The following is a 19,078-nucleotide window of genomic DNA, read 5'->3' as shown; positions in this document are numbered from 1 at the left end:
ATGTACCAAATAGTACAGTATCATATGAAAGGCCAACATGATTTTCTAACAATGAATTAATTTGGGGCCAAATTAACTTCCAAAAGGCATTTATATAGGGACAGAAAAATATCAAATGATCTAATGTCCCAGCTTCTAAACCACAATGCCAACATCTATTGGACCTTGAACTATCCAACTTCTGTAAACGAACTGGGATCCATAAAGCTCTGTGCAACAAAAAAAAAACCATGTCTGTCTCATAAATGCTGCCCTTGTAGTTTTTATTCTCCAAGACCAAAAACGTGGCCATTGAGAGGCAGAAATTTGGTGCCCAAGCTCAATGCTCCAAATATCCCTAGAACAGTTTTGGCTGTTAACGTAATTGATGCATATCTAGTAAATATGTAGTGAAGTTTATTCTTCATTAACCTGCTTCAAGTTAAACATTGAATTAGCCTCAACTTGGAGGTCAAGCTTTAAGGATAGGTATTCACAGAATGAACTCTGTGTATTTAGGGATTTCAAATAGATTGATGTTCATTTTAGTTGTATTTCTTTTTCCCTCCTCAGTCTCCCTAGCTACTCTCAAGTACAGTTTAGTAAATGAGGTTATCCTTCATGAGCTGGTTAGAACTCAATAATGTGACGAAAGATAGGAGAATGCAGAAAGATAGGAAATGCAGAATTTCAAAGAGTTAAAAGTATTTTTAATTACTGTATTCAGACCTCTATCATAGATCAATTCCAAAGTATGAATTAATGTTTTCTTTGCCTCTTCTTTGAAAGTACTTCAACTCAAGAAGTTGCCAGTTGGTTCTTGGAGCCGGAGCATTGCAAGTTGTTGGTTTGAAAACTATAACTACTAAAAATTTGGGTAGGTATAAAATTTTTAAATCACTAAGAAAGCCAAGAGAGTCTGTGGAAAATGTTAGAGAAGATACAAGCTTGTTCAGTTCCCCTTTGGTTGATTGACACTATAGCCATAGAGATTTGGTCCTTAACCCTTTCAGGACCATAAGGATCGTAGGCCAATTTTTGTGGTTTTGACGACATTTTTATGGTATAAAGGGCTTGCAGATGCCAAAAAATTGATTTTTTTTGTGAAATATCATTATTTTTATTTAAAAAAATCACACTTCTGGCTTATGGACAGTGTGGCAAGTGAATCTTCTCGTCAATTTAGCAACGACGCTAATGAATGAATGTCGGAACCAGTTTGTTTACATAAAGGCAGTATCATATGGAATCCGTACATATCAAATTTAGAACTGTAGACTATCCCAATCAAAATTTATAGGATTTTAAAGTTATGGGACAAATATGTCCCTTGGTCCTGAAAGGGCTACTGGTAAGGAGCTGAAAGTGGTGCTCTGTAGTATCCCCAGTGACTGATCTGTTATAGATGGGTCAAGCTCCATGCCAAGTTTACACAGAAAGGTAAAGTCAGAGTCTCAGAAGATAAAAGTAGACTATGTTGCATTCATCTGAATTAGACATAGGAGATAATGGAAATGAGAGCGCTGACACTAGAAAGAGGAGCACCAGGCATACTGAAAGCAGAGACAGAAGGAAGTGGTTAGGGGTAACAGGCCAGATCAAGGGCTGGAGCTGGGGAAGGTTGGGGTTCCACAGCTAGGAGATACACTGTGATACTAAATATTCAGATTCTGGATAGCATGGACACCAAGGCTGCTGGAAACAAAGCCTGTGGGGTTTCCGTAGATATAAGGAGTACAAGATCTACTGAAAACAAGAACACAGACTTGACTGAAACAGGATGAGGCACTCAATATGCTCTTTTAATCCCTTTTAATTAACATTCTAACTCACTCCCTAGTTATTTGGCAAATATACTATTGCAACTCCTTATACACTGGTATCAGACAAAAAGATCTTGGCTGATCACAGCTACTTAAAAATATAGTGTTATGCTTAATATATAATGCTAAAAAAATTGGATCATATCACTCCTATTTTGAAACAAGCCCACTGGCTCCCAGTATCCAATAGGATAATATAAAATACATTGATTTTGACCTTCAAAGCCCTCTGTTCAGGTGAACCCTCCTATCTCAACAGTTACCTCATTCGTTACATCCCCTCCAGATCTTTAATATCAATAAACAAAAACAACTCATTGTCTCTAACTATAGAGATGTTGTATGTGAACACATCAGACAATCATTTTTTTCAGTTCAAGGCCCAAAGTCATGGAATTCCCTCCTGATTTCTTAGACTAATCTCGTCACTTGATTGCTTCAAAGCAGAACTGAAAACTTTTCAGAGATGCTATTCCATAACCATTATTATGGTTTCTGATCTCCTAACTATTGCTATTGACTAGACAGAGAGCAATCCTTATGTGTTTTACCTCTCCTCTTTCCTATAAAGAATATTGTATTATTCTAGGACAAGCAGGCAGCATACTCTCAACGTGTGGGTGACGTCAACCACGGAGCCCCAATGCGGACAGCTTCACAAGCAGACTTGCTTTAAGAACTTTTGGAAAGTTCGTGACTGCTGCACCGCGCATGCGTGAGTGCCTTCCCGCCCGCCGTAGGATGCGCATCTCCTCAGTGTTTCCTCAGTTCTAAGTTTTCCGCGGAGCTGAGAAGCCCCCGTTTCAAGGCTCTGTGTGAGAATTAGTTCTTTACTTGTCTTCTCATCGCCGCAGCTCATGTTTATTTCTTGTTTTCACAGTTGCTGCGGTGTGCGTGTTAAAAAAAAAAAAAAGAGAGTTTTAACAATTTTGTCGGCCATGTCACAGCGGGGCCTGTTCCGCGGCCTCAGCCTGTGGGCTTCGATTTAGCCACGGCCATTTTCTAGTCCATGTCCGGCCACTTACAGGGTTCAAGAACTGTAGCCGGTATCAACGCAAGATCTCTATCACTGACCCGCATAAGTGGTATGTTCAGTGTCTAGGACCTGACCATTGTCTGGAATCATGTGCTCGCTGTGCTACACTTCAAAATCGAGCCCTTAAACGTCGTCAAGTTCAGATCGAAAAAATTTTCAGGGCCATGGATCTTCCTCCAAAAACCTCGACTCCAACCTTGATCTCGAATCTGCCAAAGTCTTCTACGGGACTTAAAGCTTCGACCTCGACCTCGCTGAAGTCTTTCTCGATGGGGAAGTCTTCATCTTCATGGAAATTGGCAAAATCGTCCCCGGAGGGGCCTCTCTCCTCAGTGTCTCTCTCAGATAAGCTATTGAAGCCAACCCTTCAGGAGTCCCAACACACTCCAATAGCGAGCTCTATAGGACCCGTTGCTTTGAGGCTTTCCAAGAAGCATGTATCCAAGTCGAGGAAGCACTCGTCCTCGAGATCATCTTCTTCGGAGTCTGTAGCCATACCAATTGCACCAGCTCCAGTGGTCTCGGTGCTGGCTTTGCAGAATATGTTGGAGGCTATTCTGCATCAGGAGTTTGGTAATATGTTTGCCAAATTAACTCCTGCCTCGACCCTGCTTCCTGAACACTCAGCAGTATCACAAAGAGTCAAGTCCTTGAGAGTGCCTCGAGGTCAGTCTGAACACTCTATACAAGGAGCCGAGTCCTTGCAAGTGTCTCGACCTCGATCTTCAATTGCCAGTCCTATCTCACAGCATAAGTCATTGCCTTCTTCGAGGCACAGGACAGGGACGCCTCAACGTTCCTCATCGAGGATGGATCCATTTAACATAGTAACATAGTAGATGATGGCAGATAAAGACCCGAATGGTCCATCCAGTCTGCCCAACCTGATTCAATTTAAATTTTTTAAATTTTTTTTTCTTAGATATTTCTGGGCAAGAATCCAAAGCTCTACCCGGTACTGTGCTTGGGTTCTGAAATCTCAGTTAAAACCTACTCCATCCCATCTAAACCCTCCCAGCCATTGAAGCCTTCTCCAGCCCATCCTCCCCCAAACGGCCATATACAGACACAGACCGTGCAAGTCTGCCCAGTACCGGCCTTAGTTCTTGATCAATGCCCCGGTCTTTGAGGCATAGTTCATCTCCACACTGTCTCTCGAGGCATTCATCTAGACCCAGGTCTTCTTCCTGGGAATGGCCTCATTCATCTAGGCATCAAGATTCCTCAAAACCTCCAACTCCCTTATCAAGGAAATCTGTTGTGGAACCTCACATCCGGACTCCGCAGGTCTCTCATCAGTCGAGTTCCTCTCCTGCGAGGTTTTCTTCACCAGCTGAGAAGTGGACTTTCATCTTCATCTTTACCTATGGATTCTGATCTGTGGTACCAATATTCCAGAGAGGCTTCACCTTCTTTCTCTGCTGTAAAAGGTACCTCGAGGGACTCTCGTACACCTTCTCCTCAACAATGCCATCCCTCTTTAGATCCGGTGTACTTTACAAAGTTCTTATGCCAAATGAGTAAAGCTCTCAATATTGTCTTGGAGTCTGATTCAAAATACTCTAAAGAATATTTAGAAGAACAGGGTATGCTTAATCCTCCTAGGGACTCTTTAAAATTACCTATGAATGGCATTGTTTCTCAAACTTTCAAGAAGAATCTAGATACACCATACTCCATTCCTGCTGTGCCAGCAAAACTGGAGTCTCGATATAAGATGGTTCATTGTAAGGGATTTGAGAAGTCTCAACTATCCCATCAATCACTTTTCGTGGAGTCTTCTTTAAAAAGAACCAATCCTGCCAAAGTTTAATTTTATTTAATATGAATATCTTTAGTATTGACTGAAACTTTTTTTGTTACTGCTTTGGACTATTCAGGATTTAGGAGAAATATGCTGCAGTGGACCAATCCACGCCTCTAGAGCCACCAGATCTAGTTTTGAGCAACTCCCACAGTAAGCATCAGCAACTACAATGGAGGGGGAAAAGGCAGAGACGGCCAGCAAATAGGGGGGAAAAAAGCCAAAAATGCACCGATACACTTTCCTCTACTATATCACAATAGAGGTTTCTACGCTATGCTTCAACGCTGTGAGCAGCTTAATAAAAGAGGGCCTTTATGGGTTTACCCTCTCAGAATCTCATTTCATGAACATATTTCCCTTGAAACAGAACCTATGTTTCTATTAATATTTCTATCATATTGCCCCATGTCTCTTTTCTTGTATTATGTATGTGTTTAGATCTCCAAGCCTCATCTTATATGGCTTTTGATTCATACCCTATACCTTTATTGTAGCTCTACTCTTGACTTCCTCTGTGGCTTCTATCCTTCCAGAAGTATTGTTTCTTTAGATATCATTCTCCTGGTGACTTTTGTGCAATAGCATAATCACTTTTCTGCTGGTTATGCCTCTTCTTATGCACCCTCACATTCCTCTGGTTCTGCTACCCCTTTTCTATACTATTTCACTACATCAGCAGATATCATCACCCCCAGATCTAGCTTCCTTGTGAATATGGGTATCCTCATGTTATGCTCTGTTGGCTTTTTGCACTTCAGATGTATAACACTGCACTTTCTAGTAGTATAACCCAGCTGCTAAACCATGACCATTCTTCAAGCTTTTTTAAGAGTGCCTTTTATATGGTCATAAAAACATAAGAATTTGCCTCCGCTGGGTCAGACCAGAGGTCCATCGTGCCCAGCGGTCCGCTCCCGCGGCGGCCCATCAGGTCCATGACCTGTAAAGTGATCTTTTGTCTAGAACCTGTTCTTCCCTAATCCTTTATATCCTTCAAACCCCTTTTCTTTTTATCTATACCCTTTATTTATCCTTTATCTGTAACCTTCAATCCCCTTATCCTTCAGGAATTTATCCAGTCCCTCTTTGAAACCCCATAAAGTAGTCTGACCTATACACCCTCCGGAAGCGTATTCCAGGTATCCACCACCCTCTATGTGAAGAAGTATTTCCTAGCATTGGTTCTAAACCTGTCCCCTTTCAATTTCTCCAGATGTCCTCTTGTTCTTGTAGTTCCCAGTACGCTAAAGAATCTGTCCCTCTCCACCCTCTCTATGCCTTTCATTATCTTGTACATCTCTATCATGTCTCCTCTGAGTCTCCATTTCTCCAGGGAGAAGAGCCCAAGTTTCTCTAACCTCTCAGCGTATGAAAGATTTTCCATACCCTTTATCATTCATGTGGCTCTTCTCTGGACCCTCTCAAGTATCGCCATGTCCTTCTTAAGGTATGGTGGCCAATATTGGACACAGTACTCCAGATTTGGGCGCACCATCGTCCGATACAGCGGCAGGATAACTTCCTTCGTTCTGGATGTAATACCCTTCTTGATAATACCCAACATTCTGTTTGCTTTCTTAGAGGCCGCTGCGCATTGTGCCGTTGGTTTCTTGCTGTATCCACCAACACTCCCAAGTCCTTTTCAAGGTTGCTTTCCCCCAGTACCAACCCTCCCATTGTATAGCTGAACATCGGGCTCTTTTTCCCTATGCATTTCTCCACATTGAAGTTCATCTGCCATTTATTCGCCCACTCCTCCAGTTTGGTCAGATCCCTTTGCAGTTCTTCACATTCCCCTTCAGTTCGGACCCTGCTACAGTTTGGTGTCATCCACAAATTTTATAACTTCACACTTTGTTCCTGTTTCCAGGTCTCTTCCTTATCACAGGACAAGCAGGCAGGTATTCTCACTAGTGGGTGATGTCATCCGACAGAGCCCCGATGCGGACGACTCACAAGCATACTTGCTTGAAGAAACTTCAGAAGTTTCGAGATGCCCGCACCTCGCATGCGCGAGTGCCTTCCTCCCCGATGCACCGGGTGTGTCTCCTCAGTTCTTTTCTTTCCGCGGAGCTGAGAAGTTTTGCTTCAACTCTCTGCGCTGAGTGAACCCTTGTTCTTGCCTTCTAGTGCTCGCGGTTTTGAGTTTATTTTTCTTATCGTGTGTTCTATTCTGTCGTTTTCTTGTTTTTCAAAAAAAAAATAAAATTTTTTTCCATAGATTCAACCGGATCGGCCGTGTGGCTGTGGCCCCGCAGCTTCGATCTAGCGGCGGAGCTTTTTCGGCCTATGTCCCGGCCTGTTACCGGTTTTTAAAAGTGTATCAAGTACCAGCACGCGATTTCGTTGACGGACCCGCATCGACGCTGTTTACAGTGTCTCGGGCCTCAACATCTTCCGAAATCGTGCCGGCCTTGTTCCACTCTAACAGCACGTGCTTTCAAGCGTAGCTGTTTCCTGTGGGAGTCAATGTTCGCTATGGAGGCTTCCAAGGAACCTTCAGCTTCAACCAGCGCTTTGCCTTCACCTTCGACATTGGCATCTGCTCCTGCTGCATCGGGTCTTTTGAAACCGGCTTCCTTCGTTCCAGTTTCGACCCCGCCTCCTGCTCAGGTGCCTTCTTCGGTCTCCTCAGGTCAGGTAACTCAGCAGACCGTTCCCCCGGTGATTCTTAAAGTGCCTAAGGCTTCTAAGGCCAAGCACTCGACCACCCGGGACCGCGAAGACCGTGCAGGGGGTCCCACTTCAGATGCGGCTCCCCCCTTGTCGGCTTCGATGCGGTCGCTCATGGAAGCCCACTTCCTCAAGCTCATGACTACCATGGGCCCCAAGTGGCTTGCCACAATCCAGCATGGGCATGCGGAACCCCCTCGTGGGATCGAGCCGCCTCCTCCTCCTCTGCCTCGCCGCTCGCTCTCACTGCTAGGCGAGGAGGCTCAGCGATTGGCTGCCAGTTCATCAAGGCGTGCTTCGCTTGGTGAGATGCCGCCTTTGGAACCCATCCCCGCCTCGGGCAGAGACAATTGGGATTTGCCTCCGAGTAGCTGAAGCCCTGGGCATCATCAGGAGGATTTCTTCCGGAGCCCCTTGCCTGCCAAGCCGTCTCTCGACCCGTGGAATGCTGCTCAAGAGGCATCGAACTATCCTCCTCTTTGCTCTACAGCCTCCAGCCCCATCTACTCGTTGGAAGCCTCTGCAGAGCCATCTTCGCATCGTCGTTCCAGATCTCCTTTGAGACAGAGGGAGGGGCACTGCTCCAGGCATGCTTTAAGGCATTCGTCCAGACATTCTACAGTCTCACCTCAGAAGAAGCTTCCTCGTATGGTGTATTCATCTTCGGATGTCTCGCCTCCTCCAGGCCCGGAGTTCGAGGATACCATCAGGTCGTTCTCTCCTTGTAGATCCCATGTCTCCTTGGATCAGGAGGCCTCGACTTCATCGAGTCCGTCTCAGCGTCCTATGTTGGCGGGCTAGCTGTCTTTTTCCTCTTTTCTGCGGCAGATGGCGGATGATCTCGACATCACCTTGGACTCGAGTTCCCGCTACTCCAAAGAGTAACTTGATACCATGCATCTGCCTCATCCTCCTGCTGAGTCTCTTCACCTGCCTCTACACAAGCTCCTCGACCAGACGTTCATGCGCTGTTTTGAAACACCGTACTCTATTCCTGCCATTCCTGGCAAACTGGATGCCAGGTATCGCACAGTACACCATAAGGGGTTTGAGGGCTCTCAGCTCTCCCATCAGTCACTGTTGGTCGAGTCCTCCCTCAAGCGATCTCATCCGTCCCAGGTGTATGCCTCGGTGCCCCCGGGCCGAGAGGGGAGGACCATGGATAAGTTCGGGAGGCACATCTACCAGAACTCGATGGCTTCCCGAGTTCTCAATTACACCTTCCATTTTGCCACCTATTTGGAGTTCTTTCTTCCAGTGCTTCGGAAGTTTATGCCTTACATCGACTCTCAAGCTCGTTTTGAATATGAGGAGGTCATCGCCTCGCTGTCCCAGCTGCGTCTTCAATTGATGCAATCCTCATATGATGCGTTTGAGCTCTCGGCACGGGCTGCCGCCTGTTCCGTGGCCATGCGTCGCTTGGCATGGCTTCGGACCATTGATATGGACCTGAACCTCCAGGACAGGCTTGCCAACGTCCTGTGTGCAGGTGTGGATTTATTTGATGAGTCCATCGAGACGGTGACGAAGAAGCTGTCGGACCATGAGAAATCATTCCAGTCCATCCTTCGTCCGAAGCCTAAACCTACTCAGTCTCGACCTTCTTGACTACCCTTGATATACCAACGGCCTTACACTCCCAGGCAGGCTCCTCCTGCGAGGCAACCGGCGAAGAGACAGCCTCCGCAGAAGTCTCAACAAAAACCTCAGCCTTCTGCTGTTCCCAAGGCTCCTCAGCCTTTTTGACTCTCTTGTCGGGAGCATAACCAACACCGTTCTGCTATCCCCTGTCTTTCCAATTGGGGGTCGCCTCCATCATTTTTACCATCGATGGATGGCTATAACCACCGACCTTTGGGTCCTTACCATCATCAGGGAAGGATATTCTCTTCAGTTCCATCGGGTCCCCCCGGACCATCCTCCAAGAGAGTATCCTTCCAACTTGACCCAGACCGCCCTTCTTCTTCAGGAAACTCAGGCTTTGCTTCGGCTTCGGGCCATCGAGCCGGTCCCTGTGGACCAACACAACCGGGGGTTCTACTCCTGGTACTTCCTTGTTCCGAAGAACACGGGCGACCTGCGTCCCATTCTGGACCTCAGGGTCCTCAACAAGTTCCTGGTCAAGGAGAGATTTCGCATGTTGACCCTAGCTTCTCTCTACCCCCTCCTCGAGCAGAACGACTGGTTATGCTCTCTGGATCTAAAAGAGGCCTACACTCACATTCCCATTCATCCGGCCTCTCGCAAATTCCTCAGATTTCGGGTGGGACATCTTCATCTGCAATATTGAGTGCTCCCTTTCGGCCTGTCCTCGTCTCCCAGAGTTTTCACCAAGTGTCTGGTGGTGGTAGCCGCTGCACTCCGGAACCATGGTCTTCAGGTGTTTCCCTACCTCGACGACTGGCTCATCAAAGCTGCCTCGGCTCCAGGGGTCATCTCGGCGATCCAAAGGACTATTTGGCTCCTGCAGAGTCTGGGGTTCGAGATCAACTTCCCAAAATCTCATCTGCAACCTACCCAGTCTCTCCCCTTCATCGGGGCGGTTCTGGATACTATCCAACTCAGAGCATTCCTTCCTCCACAGCGCCTGGAAGCTCTTCTTCATCTCTGTCAGTCAGTGTCTTCTCGCCAGTCCATCTCAGCGAGACACATGATGGTTCTCCTGGGCCACATGGCCTCTATGGTGCATGTGACTCCTTTTGCCAGACTTCACCTCAGAATTCCTCAGTGGACCCTGGCTTCTCAATGGACACAGGTGTCAGATCCTTTGACTCGTCACATCCTGGTCACTCCTGCTCTTTGGCAGTCTCTACATTGGTGGATGATCTCTTCCAATCTATCCAGAGGTTTGCTGTTTCACACTCCTCCCCACCAGAAGGTTCTCACGACCGATTCCTCGACCTATGCATGGGGGGGCTCATCTGGACGGTCTTCGCACTCAGGGCTTCTGGACCAGTGCGGACCGGCTGTGCCATATCAATCTTCTGGAACTCAGGGCGATTTTCAATGCTCTTCAAGATTTTCAACATCTGCTTCACGACCTGGTGGTCCTCATTCGCACGGACAATCAGGTCGCCATGTATTATGTCAACAAGCAGGGGCGCATGAGATCAGCCTCCCTCTGCCAGGAAGCTCTCAGAGTCTGGGATTGGGCGATTCGCCACAACACCTTCCTCAAAGCTGTCTACATTCAGGGGGCGTACAATGCCTTGGCGGACAACTTAAGTCGTCTCCTCCAGCCTCACGAATGGACCCTCCATTCCAAGCCCCTTTATCAAATCTTCTCTCAGTGGGGGATGCCTCAGATAGACCTCTTTGCGGCTCCCCACAACTTCAAACTGCCTCAATTCTGCTCCAGGATCTACACTCCTCATCGCCTTGAGGCAGATGCCTTTCTTCTGGACTGGAGGAATCTCTTTCTATATGCGTTTCCTCCGTTTCCTCTCATTCAAAAGACTCTGGTCAAGCTGAAGTCCGACCATGCCACCATGATTCTGATAGTTCCTCGGTGGCCCAGACAGCCTTGGTACTCCCTTCTACTTCAACTCAGCAGCAGGGAGCCATTCCTTCTTCCAGTGTTTCCTTCACTGCTTACTCAGCATCAAGGATCTCTGCTCCATCCCAACCTGCAGTCTCTCCACCTGACAGCTTGGTTCCTCTCAACGTAATTCCTCTCCAGTTTTCCAGAGCGGTGAAGGATGTGTTAGAGGCTTCCCGGAAGCCTGCTACTAGACAATGCTACTCCCAAAAATGGACTAGATTTTCTTTCTGGTGTATTTCTCATCGTAAGGAGCCTCAACGAGCCTCCCTATCTTCTGTGTTGGACTATCTTCTACACCTATCTTATTCTGGCCTCAAGTCTACATCGATACGTGTCCATCTGAGTGCAATTGCGGCTTTCCATTAGCCTCTGCAAGGGAAACCTCTCTCTGCTCATCCTGTGGTTTCCAGATTTATGAAAGGACTTTTCCATGTCAATCCTCCTCTCAAACCTCCTCCAGTGGTTTGGGACCTCAATGTTGTCCTTTCTCACCTTATGAAACCTCCTTTTGAGCCTCTCAACAAGGCTCCGCTGAAGTTTCTCACTTGGCAAGTGGTTTTTCTTGTTGCCCTCACTTCTGCTCGCTGAGTCAGTGAGCTTCAGGCCTTAGTGGCGGATCCGCCTTTCACAGTATTCCATCATGACAAGGTGGTCCTCCGCACTCATCCGAAATTCCTGCCTAAAGTGGTCTCTGAATTTCATCTCAACCAATCCATTGTTCTTCCTGTGTTTTTTCCAAAGCCTCATTCTCATCCTGGAGAATCAGCTCTTCACACTCTGGACTGTAAACGTGCTTTGGCTTTCTACCTGGATCGCACCAAACCACACAGAACTGCTCCTCAACTTTTCGTCTCCTTTGATCCGAACAAGTTGGGACGCCCTGTCTCGAAGCGTACCATCTCCAACTGGATGGCAGCTTGCATCTCTTTCTGCTATGCCCAGGCTGGATTACCCCTTCCTTTGTAAAGTCACAGCCCATAAGGTCAGAGCAATGGCGGCCTCTGTAGCCTTCCTTAGATTGACACCGATTGAGGAGATTTGTAAGGCTGCCACTTGGTCCTCGGTTCATACCTTCACTTTTCATTATTGTCTGGATACTTTCTCCAGACAGGATGGACAGTTTGGCCAAACAGTATTGCAAAATTTATTCTCCTAAGTTGTCAACTCTCCCACCATCCCATTGGGGTTAGCTTGGAGATCACCCACTAGTGAGAATACCTGCCTGCTTGTCCTGGGATAAAGCAATGTTACTTACCGTAACAGTTGTTATCCAGGGACAGCAGGCAGCTATTCTCACGTCCCACCCACCTCCCCTGGGTTGGCTTCTCTGCTAGCTACCTGAACTGAGGAGACACGCCCGAACCATCGGGCGGGAAGGCACTGGCGCATGCGCGGTGCGGGCATCTCGAAACTTCTGAAGTTTCTTCAAGCAAGTATGCTTGTGAGAAGTCCGCATCAGGGCTCTGTCGGATGACATCACCCACTAGTGAGAATAGCTGCCTGCTGTCCCTGGATAACAACTGTTACGGTAAGTAACATTGCTTTCTGGCATGTCTAGCCCCTAAAGATATTGAATGAAACTAGCTCAGTGGCTCTTTATCCCCTGAAAACAGAAATGTTTGAGTTAGTTAATGCCTTGCCTTTTGTGGTTAATGGTTTCTCATTTTATCTAATTTGGCAGTATAACATGATTTGCCAAGGACTTTGTGTGTCAGCTTTCAGTGTAAACAAATGTATCAGCTCTTATCAGCAACTAGTCTGATCAGAAAAATAAATATGTGAAATATACCTGTTTTTGGGGTTTTTTTTAATAATAGTTTGTAAACTGGATTCTGTTAAGAATATTTTCTTTGCATTACATCATTTTTTAAAGTGTGTTTTATTCAAAATATCATAAGACAATTTTCTTTCTGTTTCAAACTGACCATTTTAGTAGCTTTCCTCTGGACTGATTCCATCCTCTTTCTATCTTTTTGAAGGTGTGGTCTCCAGAAACTATTCTAAATGGTCAGTGGTCTGTGTCATAAGGTGAACAGGGATAGACTTAAAGATCTCAATATGTATACTTTGGAGGAAAGTCAGGAAAGGGGAAATGTGATGGAGATGTTTAAATACCTGTATGGCATAAATATGCATGAGGCGAGTCTTTCAACTGAAAGGAAACTCCACAGTGAGAGGGCATTGGATGAATTTAAGGAAACTCCACAGTGAGAGGGCATTGGATGAATTTAAGGAAACTCCAGAGTGAGAGGGCATTGGATGAAGTTAAGAAGTGATATATTTAGGAGTAATCTAAAGAAATACATTTTTACAGAAAGGATGGTAGATGCATGAAATAGTCTCCCTTTAGATGTGGTGGAAACAAACTGTTTCTGAATTCAAGAAAGCATGAGACAGGCATGTGGGATCTCTTAGGGAGAAGAGGAGATAGTGGATGCTGCAGATGGGCCGACTGGATATATCATTTGGCTTTTATCTGCCCTCATGTTTCTATGTTTCTATCAAGTTACTGCAGAAACATGCTAAGAATGAGGTTGCCTGAATACACAGTTTTCAAATGTGCTTGTCTTGGCAAAGTCTCCTGCTTTTCTCAGTTACTGGTTCATTGGAAAAAATAAAACCATATGCATTTGAATCTGTCAAGTCATTCTTGCAGTTAATTAAAGAGTGGTGCCAGTGCACTTCTTTGTGATAGACTGTTTATTTAAAGGCATTTATTAACCACCTTTATGAAGAGATTCACCCAAGGTCGTGGTCCATTGTATGGAATGTGCCAGTGGCTTAGTTACTTCCTGCTGGGATGTTTTAGGAATGGACCATATGTAGGGCCCTAAATTGGGCAGGTGAGAAAACCAACTTAGCTAAATGGGGATATTTTAATAGTCTTGAGATTTGCAGTTGTGGTGCAAAACTGATTTCTTTTGTTTTTATTTATTTTCCTCACATAAAGGTCAGTAGCCATTTTTATCATACACATTAATACATGTGCAATCACTATGCATGTTAACTAAAAAATTTTTTTATAAAAAATTAAATATGTGAAAAAAAATTTCCAAAAATGGACAATGTTATGCCTGAACACATTCCTACTTCCCATGTTAATCCACTTGGATATATAGAAATAAAGATTAAAAAAAACAAGTTGTAGGTGATAACTTTCTGTTGGACTAAGTAGCTTTCTGATTCATTTCTGGCTATTGCAGTTTGATTTTATCATATTGATTCTTCTTTAATCAGTAAATTGTTTAGTTCTACTTAGGGGAGAAATTATCAACATGAGCTATTGTTAAGATGTGTTATTTTACCTTTAACCCAAGTTATTAATAACTAGATCATATTGCATAAAATGGAACTTGTGCTAAAATAACCAGTCTTAAATGATAGCCTATATTGATAACTTCTCCCTTAATAATACTAGTCTCTGAAGACTGGCACTTCCCAGAATCTTTCAAATAAATGATGTGACTGAGCTGAATACCATATGAGTTATTCCAGAACTTTCTGGAAAATGGCAGAAGTTGGGGGAAGTGATGTCATCCAGTATGGAAGTAGCTTGATCCTTGCTTTCAGTGGACCCCCCTTCCTCTTAAGCTGAATAAGTTCAGTTATTGTGTTTTATGGACTGCTTATCTTTAGTCATCCTGCACCTTTAGTGTTTCTTTTGGCCTTCCTGATGTCGAAACAGCGCTCTTTCAACTTAACCAACTTCAACTATACTAAACAAAAATCGGTGGCCAGTCGGCAAAGCAATATGGTATCTGTGCCATTAGGAGAGGCCTCGTGCATCTTGCAGAACACTGACCATTCACCGCCCATGCTCTGCCCTACTTCTGCCGATCATGGCACTGCACCCAGGGAGCTCAGCTCATGGATGATGGAGATTGAAGTTGATCTAAAAGTGATTTGAGCGGACCTTACCACCCTCTACACTGAACTCTGGAGTGAAATTGCTGATCTGGGCCACAGAGTTACAGAGGCAGACACACATTTTGAGGAACAGGCAGACACTTTAACAGCTTTGGAACAAAACTATCGAGACTGCAGAGAAACAGACACCTATCTGCTTGTTAAGATGGAGGATCTTGAAAATAGGGGTCAGCGCCATAACTTGCGCTTTCGGGGAGTGCCAGAAACCCCTGCATATCTCAAGGTGGAAGATGTGGTCCAGCAGATAGCTTGTGCAGTCTTAAAGGATGAGAATGCAACCCTGGACCCAGCAGAGGTGTGTTTGGTATGGGATCTTGGGTCAGCCATGCTCCAATAAACCTTGGCAGCTATATATATATATCACATTAACAATCACCTATAATCTTTTCATATTGCTTGGGACATTGGAATCTGTTTTTTGTGACTATAAGCTTAAGGAGCCCATACTTTCTAAGGCCTGTGCAATGGGGACTCTCTGCTGGGATTCTTATACTTGGGAAGTTTTTCAAGACTTGGCATCCATAACTCTGTGGCATTGATGACACCAAACTCTCCAGTAGGGTCAGAACTGTTGAGGAATGCAAAGAACTACAAAGAGACCTGAACAAACTGAGTGAGTGGGCAAATAGATGGCAGATGAGCTTCAATGTAGAAAAATGCAAAGTTTTGCACATTTGGAAAGGAAACCCGATGTATACTGGAAACCCGATGTATACTGGAATGTACCGATGTAGTTACACGATGGAGGGGATGGTACTGGGGGATGGCAACCTAGAAAAGGACTTGGAGGTTTTGGTGGATAAAACACTGAAGCCGGCGGCACAATGTGCAGCGGCCTCGAAGAAGGCGAACAGAATGTTAGGCATTATCAAAAAAAGTATCACGACCAGAACGAAGGAAGTTATCCTGCCACTGTATCGGCGATGGTGCGCCCGCATCTGGAGTACTGCTCCAATACTGGTCGCCGTACCTTAAGAAGGATATGGCGATACTCGAGAGGGTCCAGAGAAGAGCAACAAGGATGATAAAGGGTATGGAAAACCTTCCATATGCGGAAAGGCTAGAGAAGCTGGGGTTCTTTTCCCTGGAAAAGTGGAGACTTAGAGGGGACATGATAGAAACTTATAAGTTCTTGAAGGGGATAGAGAAGGTGGAGAGGGACAGATTCTTCAGACTAGCGGGGGCAACAAAAACAAGAGAGCATTCAAAAAACTGAAAGGTGACAGTTTCAGAACAAACGCTAGGAAGTTCTTCTTTACTCAAAGGGTGGTGGATGCCTGGAATGCGTTTCCAGAGGAGGTGGTAGGACAGAGTACGATTTTGGGTTTCAAAAAGGGATTGGATGATTTCCTGAAGGAAAAGGGGATTGAAGGGTATAGTTAGATGGTTACTATACAGGATATTAAAAGAATAGTGAATAAAATGTTTTTAGGTAAAAAATCACTTACAGTTCATGGGCCTGGGGGGCCGCCGTGGGTGCAGACAGCTGGGCGAGATGGACCCATGGTCTGACTCAGCAGAGCCGGTTCTTATGTTCTAAGCACTTCGGCCTGTGACGCAGCTGTTTCATGAGACTGGAGTCCACTATAAATGGCAACATCCTTTTGCTCTACCTTTTTATAAGGATGGGGAATTGCATCATATGCGTTGTATGGAAGAAGCTGTCGCACTATTCCCAGCTCTAGCGGTGGACTCCACCTCACCAGCCAAACTAACTAACACTGACCAAGGACATAGTCAACCACCCTGACAGAAAAGAAATAATTTCAGCATCAACATTCTCAGACTGATTACCTGACTGATATTTTTGTGGTAAATTGGCAGTCTCTGATCTGTGGACTGTATTATTGTCTGCTTTGAAAGAGAGTCCTCTCCTATCTAGGGCTCCTGCTTGCTCTGATTTGTGGGTGCAGGTCCTGAGCATTTTGGACAGCATGGGTTGACTGTTTACTTTGTATACTGTTCTGCTCAGATTTTATGTTCTGGTTGGTTGAAGGATATGGGCCCATGGGGATGAGATCACCTTCCCCTTTTATTTTCTCTTGCTTTTTCTTTTTAATCTTCTTAGGGGTTAGTGTGGCTCTATTTTTAGATCTGCACTATGTTTGGAATTATACAGGAAGGCTGGAGAGGGGGGAGTTTAGAGTGGGATGTATGATGATGTGTGGTGTGAGTGGGGATTGGGTGGTGTGGGTAGGACTGGATTGCATGGTAAGGGGTTGAATGTGTTTAGTTTTTCTTCCTTTAGGTTAAATGGCATGTAGATTTTATTCTTTTAATGTGTGGGGCTTGAAAACCCCCAGGAAATGGGAACTTTTATTTAAAGATTTTATTGTGCCTGCATGCAGATGTCTGTCTCTAGGAAACTCATTTCTTAAGAATGAATATTTACTTAAACATGCTAAATAGCCCCATATATATCTGGCTTCTAATAGGGCTCATAGGAAAGCTGCAGGCATGGGAATTCTGTTTAGGGTCCTCCCAACTTTGCAAGTGTCTCATGTCATGTACAACTTAATTTACAGATTTATACTTTGTTGAATGTGTATGCGCCTAATACTGATCCAGGCACTTGTTGAATGTGTATGCACACAATACTGATCAAGCATTTTTTGAGGGCTACACATAGTGCTTCAGGACCATGCTGAGGGGAAGTTTTTAGTTGGAGGTGATTTTAACGTCACCTTATACTCCACTCTTGATGGTATGGCTATTAATGTGCACTCCGCAGTGGGAGATAGAACCAGATTGCAGTCCTTCCTTGCCTCCTGGGGCTTGGTTGATATTTGAAGGGAGACTCATGGGCAGGAGCGGAATTACACTTTTCATTCTCGGATACAATAATCCCTTCTCTCGCATAGATTTATGGTTAGGGGATGGCCTGATTTGGAGTGTAATATTCACCTTAGCACTCTTAATCTCTTTTGAAACCTTTACTCTTCCTTTTTTCAGTTCTTATTTAATTGTTATAAACCAAGTCAAGCTTCCTTAGGTTGATGACCCAGTATATAAAGTTAAGCTTTAGTTTAGTTTATCTGATCAACTCGTCCTTGGAGTTGGTTTTGCATGCTCTGAGTCCTGGCCCTCCTGGCACTTCCCTGATCTCCTTTTGGGAGGATAACCAGCAAGTAGAAGTTATAACTAATTATATTAAGGATTAATTTGCCTTTAACAACACTAAAGAGGTAGGCCTAATCACTTTATGGGAGGCCATGAAAGTATTAGTATGGCATAGAGTAATAGCACTTCAATCTCATTTGAAAAATAACAGCGTTGGCTAAAGAACAGAACTTGCATTGACAACTCTTGAGAGCAGAGGGTGATTTGAAAGTAGAACCTAGTGCCTTAACTGGAGTTAAAATATCTTCTTTACAAATGGCCCTGCAGGACTTGGAGTTGGGGGCCTTGGATGCTGCCCTTCAGAGAGTTCACCAAGATCACTGTGAGTTCAGTGACAAAGCCAGCAGACTCCTGGCGAATAAATTTTAAAAATAGGCCACTCGTAATCATATCACTAGTGTGAAAACTACAGAGGGTTGCTATTGGCAAAGCCTTTCTGTCTTACTATAAAGATTTGTATCAGACCAGTATTGTGAATACTGAGGTGGCTATAGATGCCTATTTGGATTGGATTCCCTTGGAGCATGTTTTCGAGGAAATTATAACCCAACTTTCTATACCCATTACACTTGAGACTTCGACAGCTATAAAAGATTTGCCTCTGGGGAAGTCCCTGGGCCCTGATGGCTTTACTAATAAATTTTATAAGAGCTTCAGCTCACTGTTGGCACCTTTTTTAACTGCAGTGTTTAACTCCTCAGTGGGTTACCTTCTGCCCTGTTCTTGGAAACTAGCTGCTATTACCCTTATACATAAATCAGGGAAGGATCAGGAGGAATGTGGATCATACCAGCCAGTCTTTGTGTTGGATACTGTTTATAAAATCTTTTCTAAAATCTTCCACGGAGGTTGCAAATGGCTCTGCCTACCCTGATTCATAGAGATAGACGAGGTTTGTGAGTCATTGACAGACTTTTGACATTAAGATGGCCTTGCATTTGATTTGGCATTCTCAGCATACTGATCTTCCTTTCTGCTTGCATCATTAGATGCGGATAAGGCATTTAACCAGGTAAACTGGACATTAGAGAATGACATGGTGACAAAATTCATCACCGTTCCCGTCCCCACAGATAACCGCGGGAAACCATCTTCATGTCATTCTTTAAGGAGAGAGGGAAGAATCAGAGTATAATTGGGCACAACCACTGACCCGCAAGCTTTGCTTTGAA

General features: G+C 44.8%; 1 protein-coding gene across 5 annotated transcripts in view; it reads left to right on the top strand.

The window, feature by feature from the left end:
- The window catches only part of VPS54 (VPS54 subunit of GARP complex), a 285,872-nt gene that overhangs the window by 198,640 nt on the left and 68,154 nt on the right, over positions 1-19,078 (top strand). For all 5 annotated transcript variants that reach the window (XM_033938671.1, XM_033938667.1, XM_033938668.1 and 2 more), the window contains exon 19: positions 769-856. In XM_033938671.1, coding sequence (XP_033794562.1) covers positions 769-856 — 88 coding nt within the window. The remainder of the gene's footprint in view (positions 1-768; positions 857-19,078) is intronic.

The sequence above is a fragment of the Geotrypetes seraphini genome, chromosome 3, assembly GCF_902459505.1.
Source record: "Geotrypetes seraphini chromosome 3, aGeoSer1.1, whole genome shotgun sequence".
In the NCBI taxonomy this organism is placed as follows: domain Eukaryota; kingdom Metazoa; phylum Chordata; class Amphibia; order Gymnophiona; family Dermophiidae; genus Geotrypetes; species Geotrypetes seraphini.
This window is presented reverse-complemented; position numbering and strand designations above follow the sequence as displayed.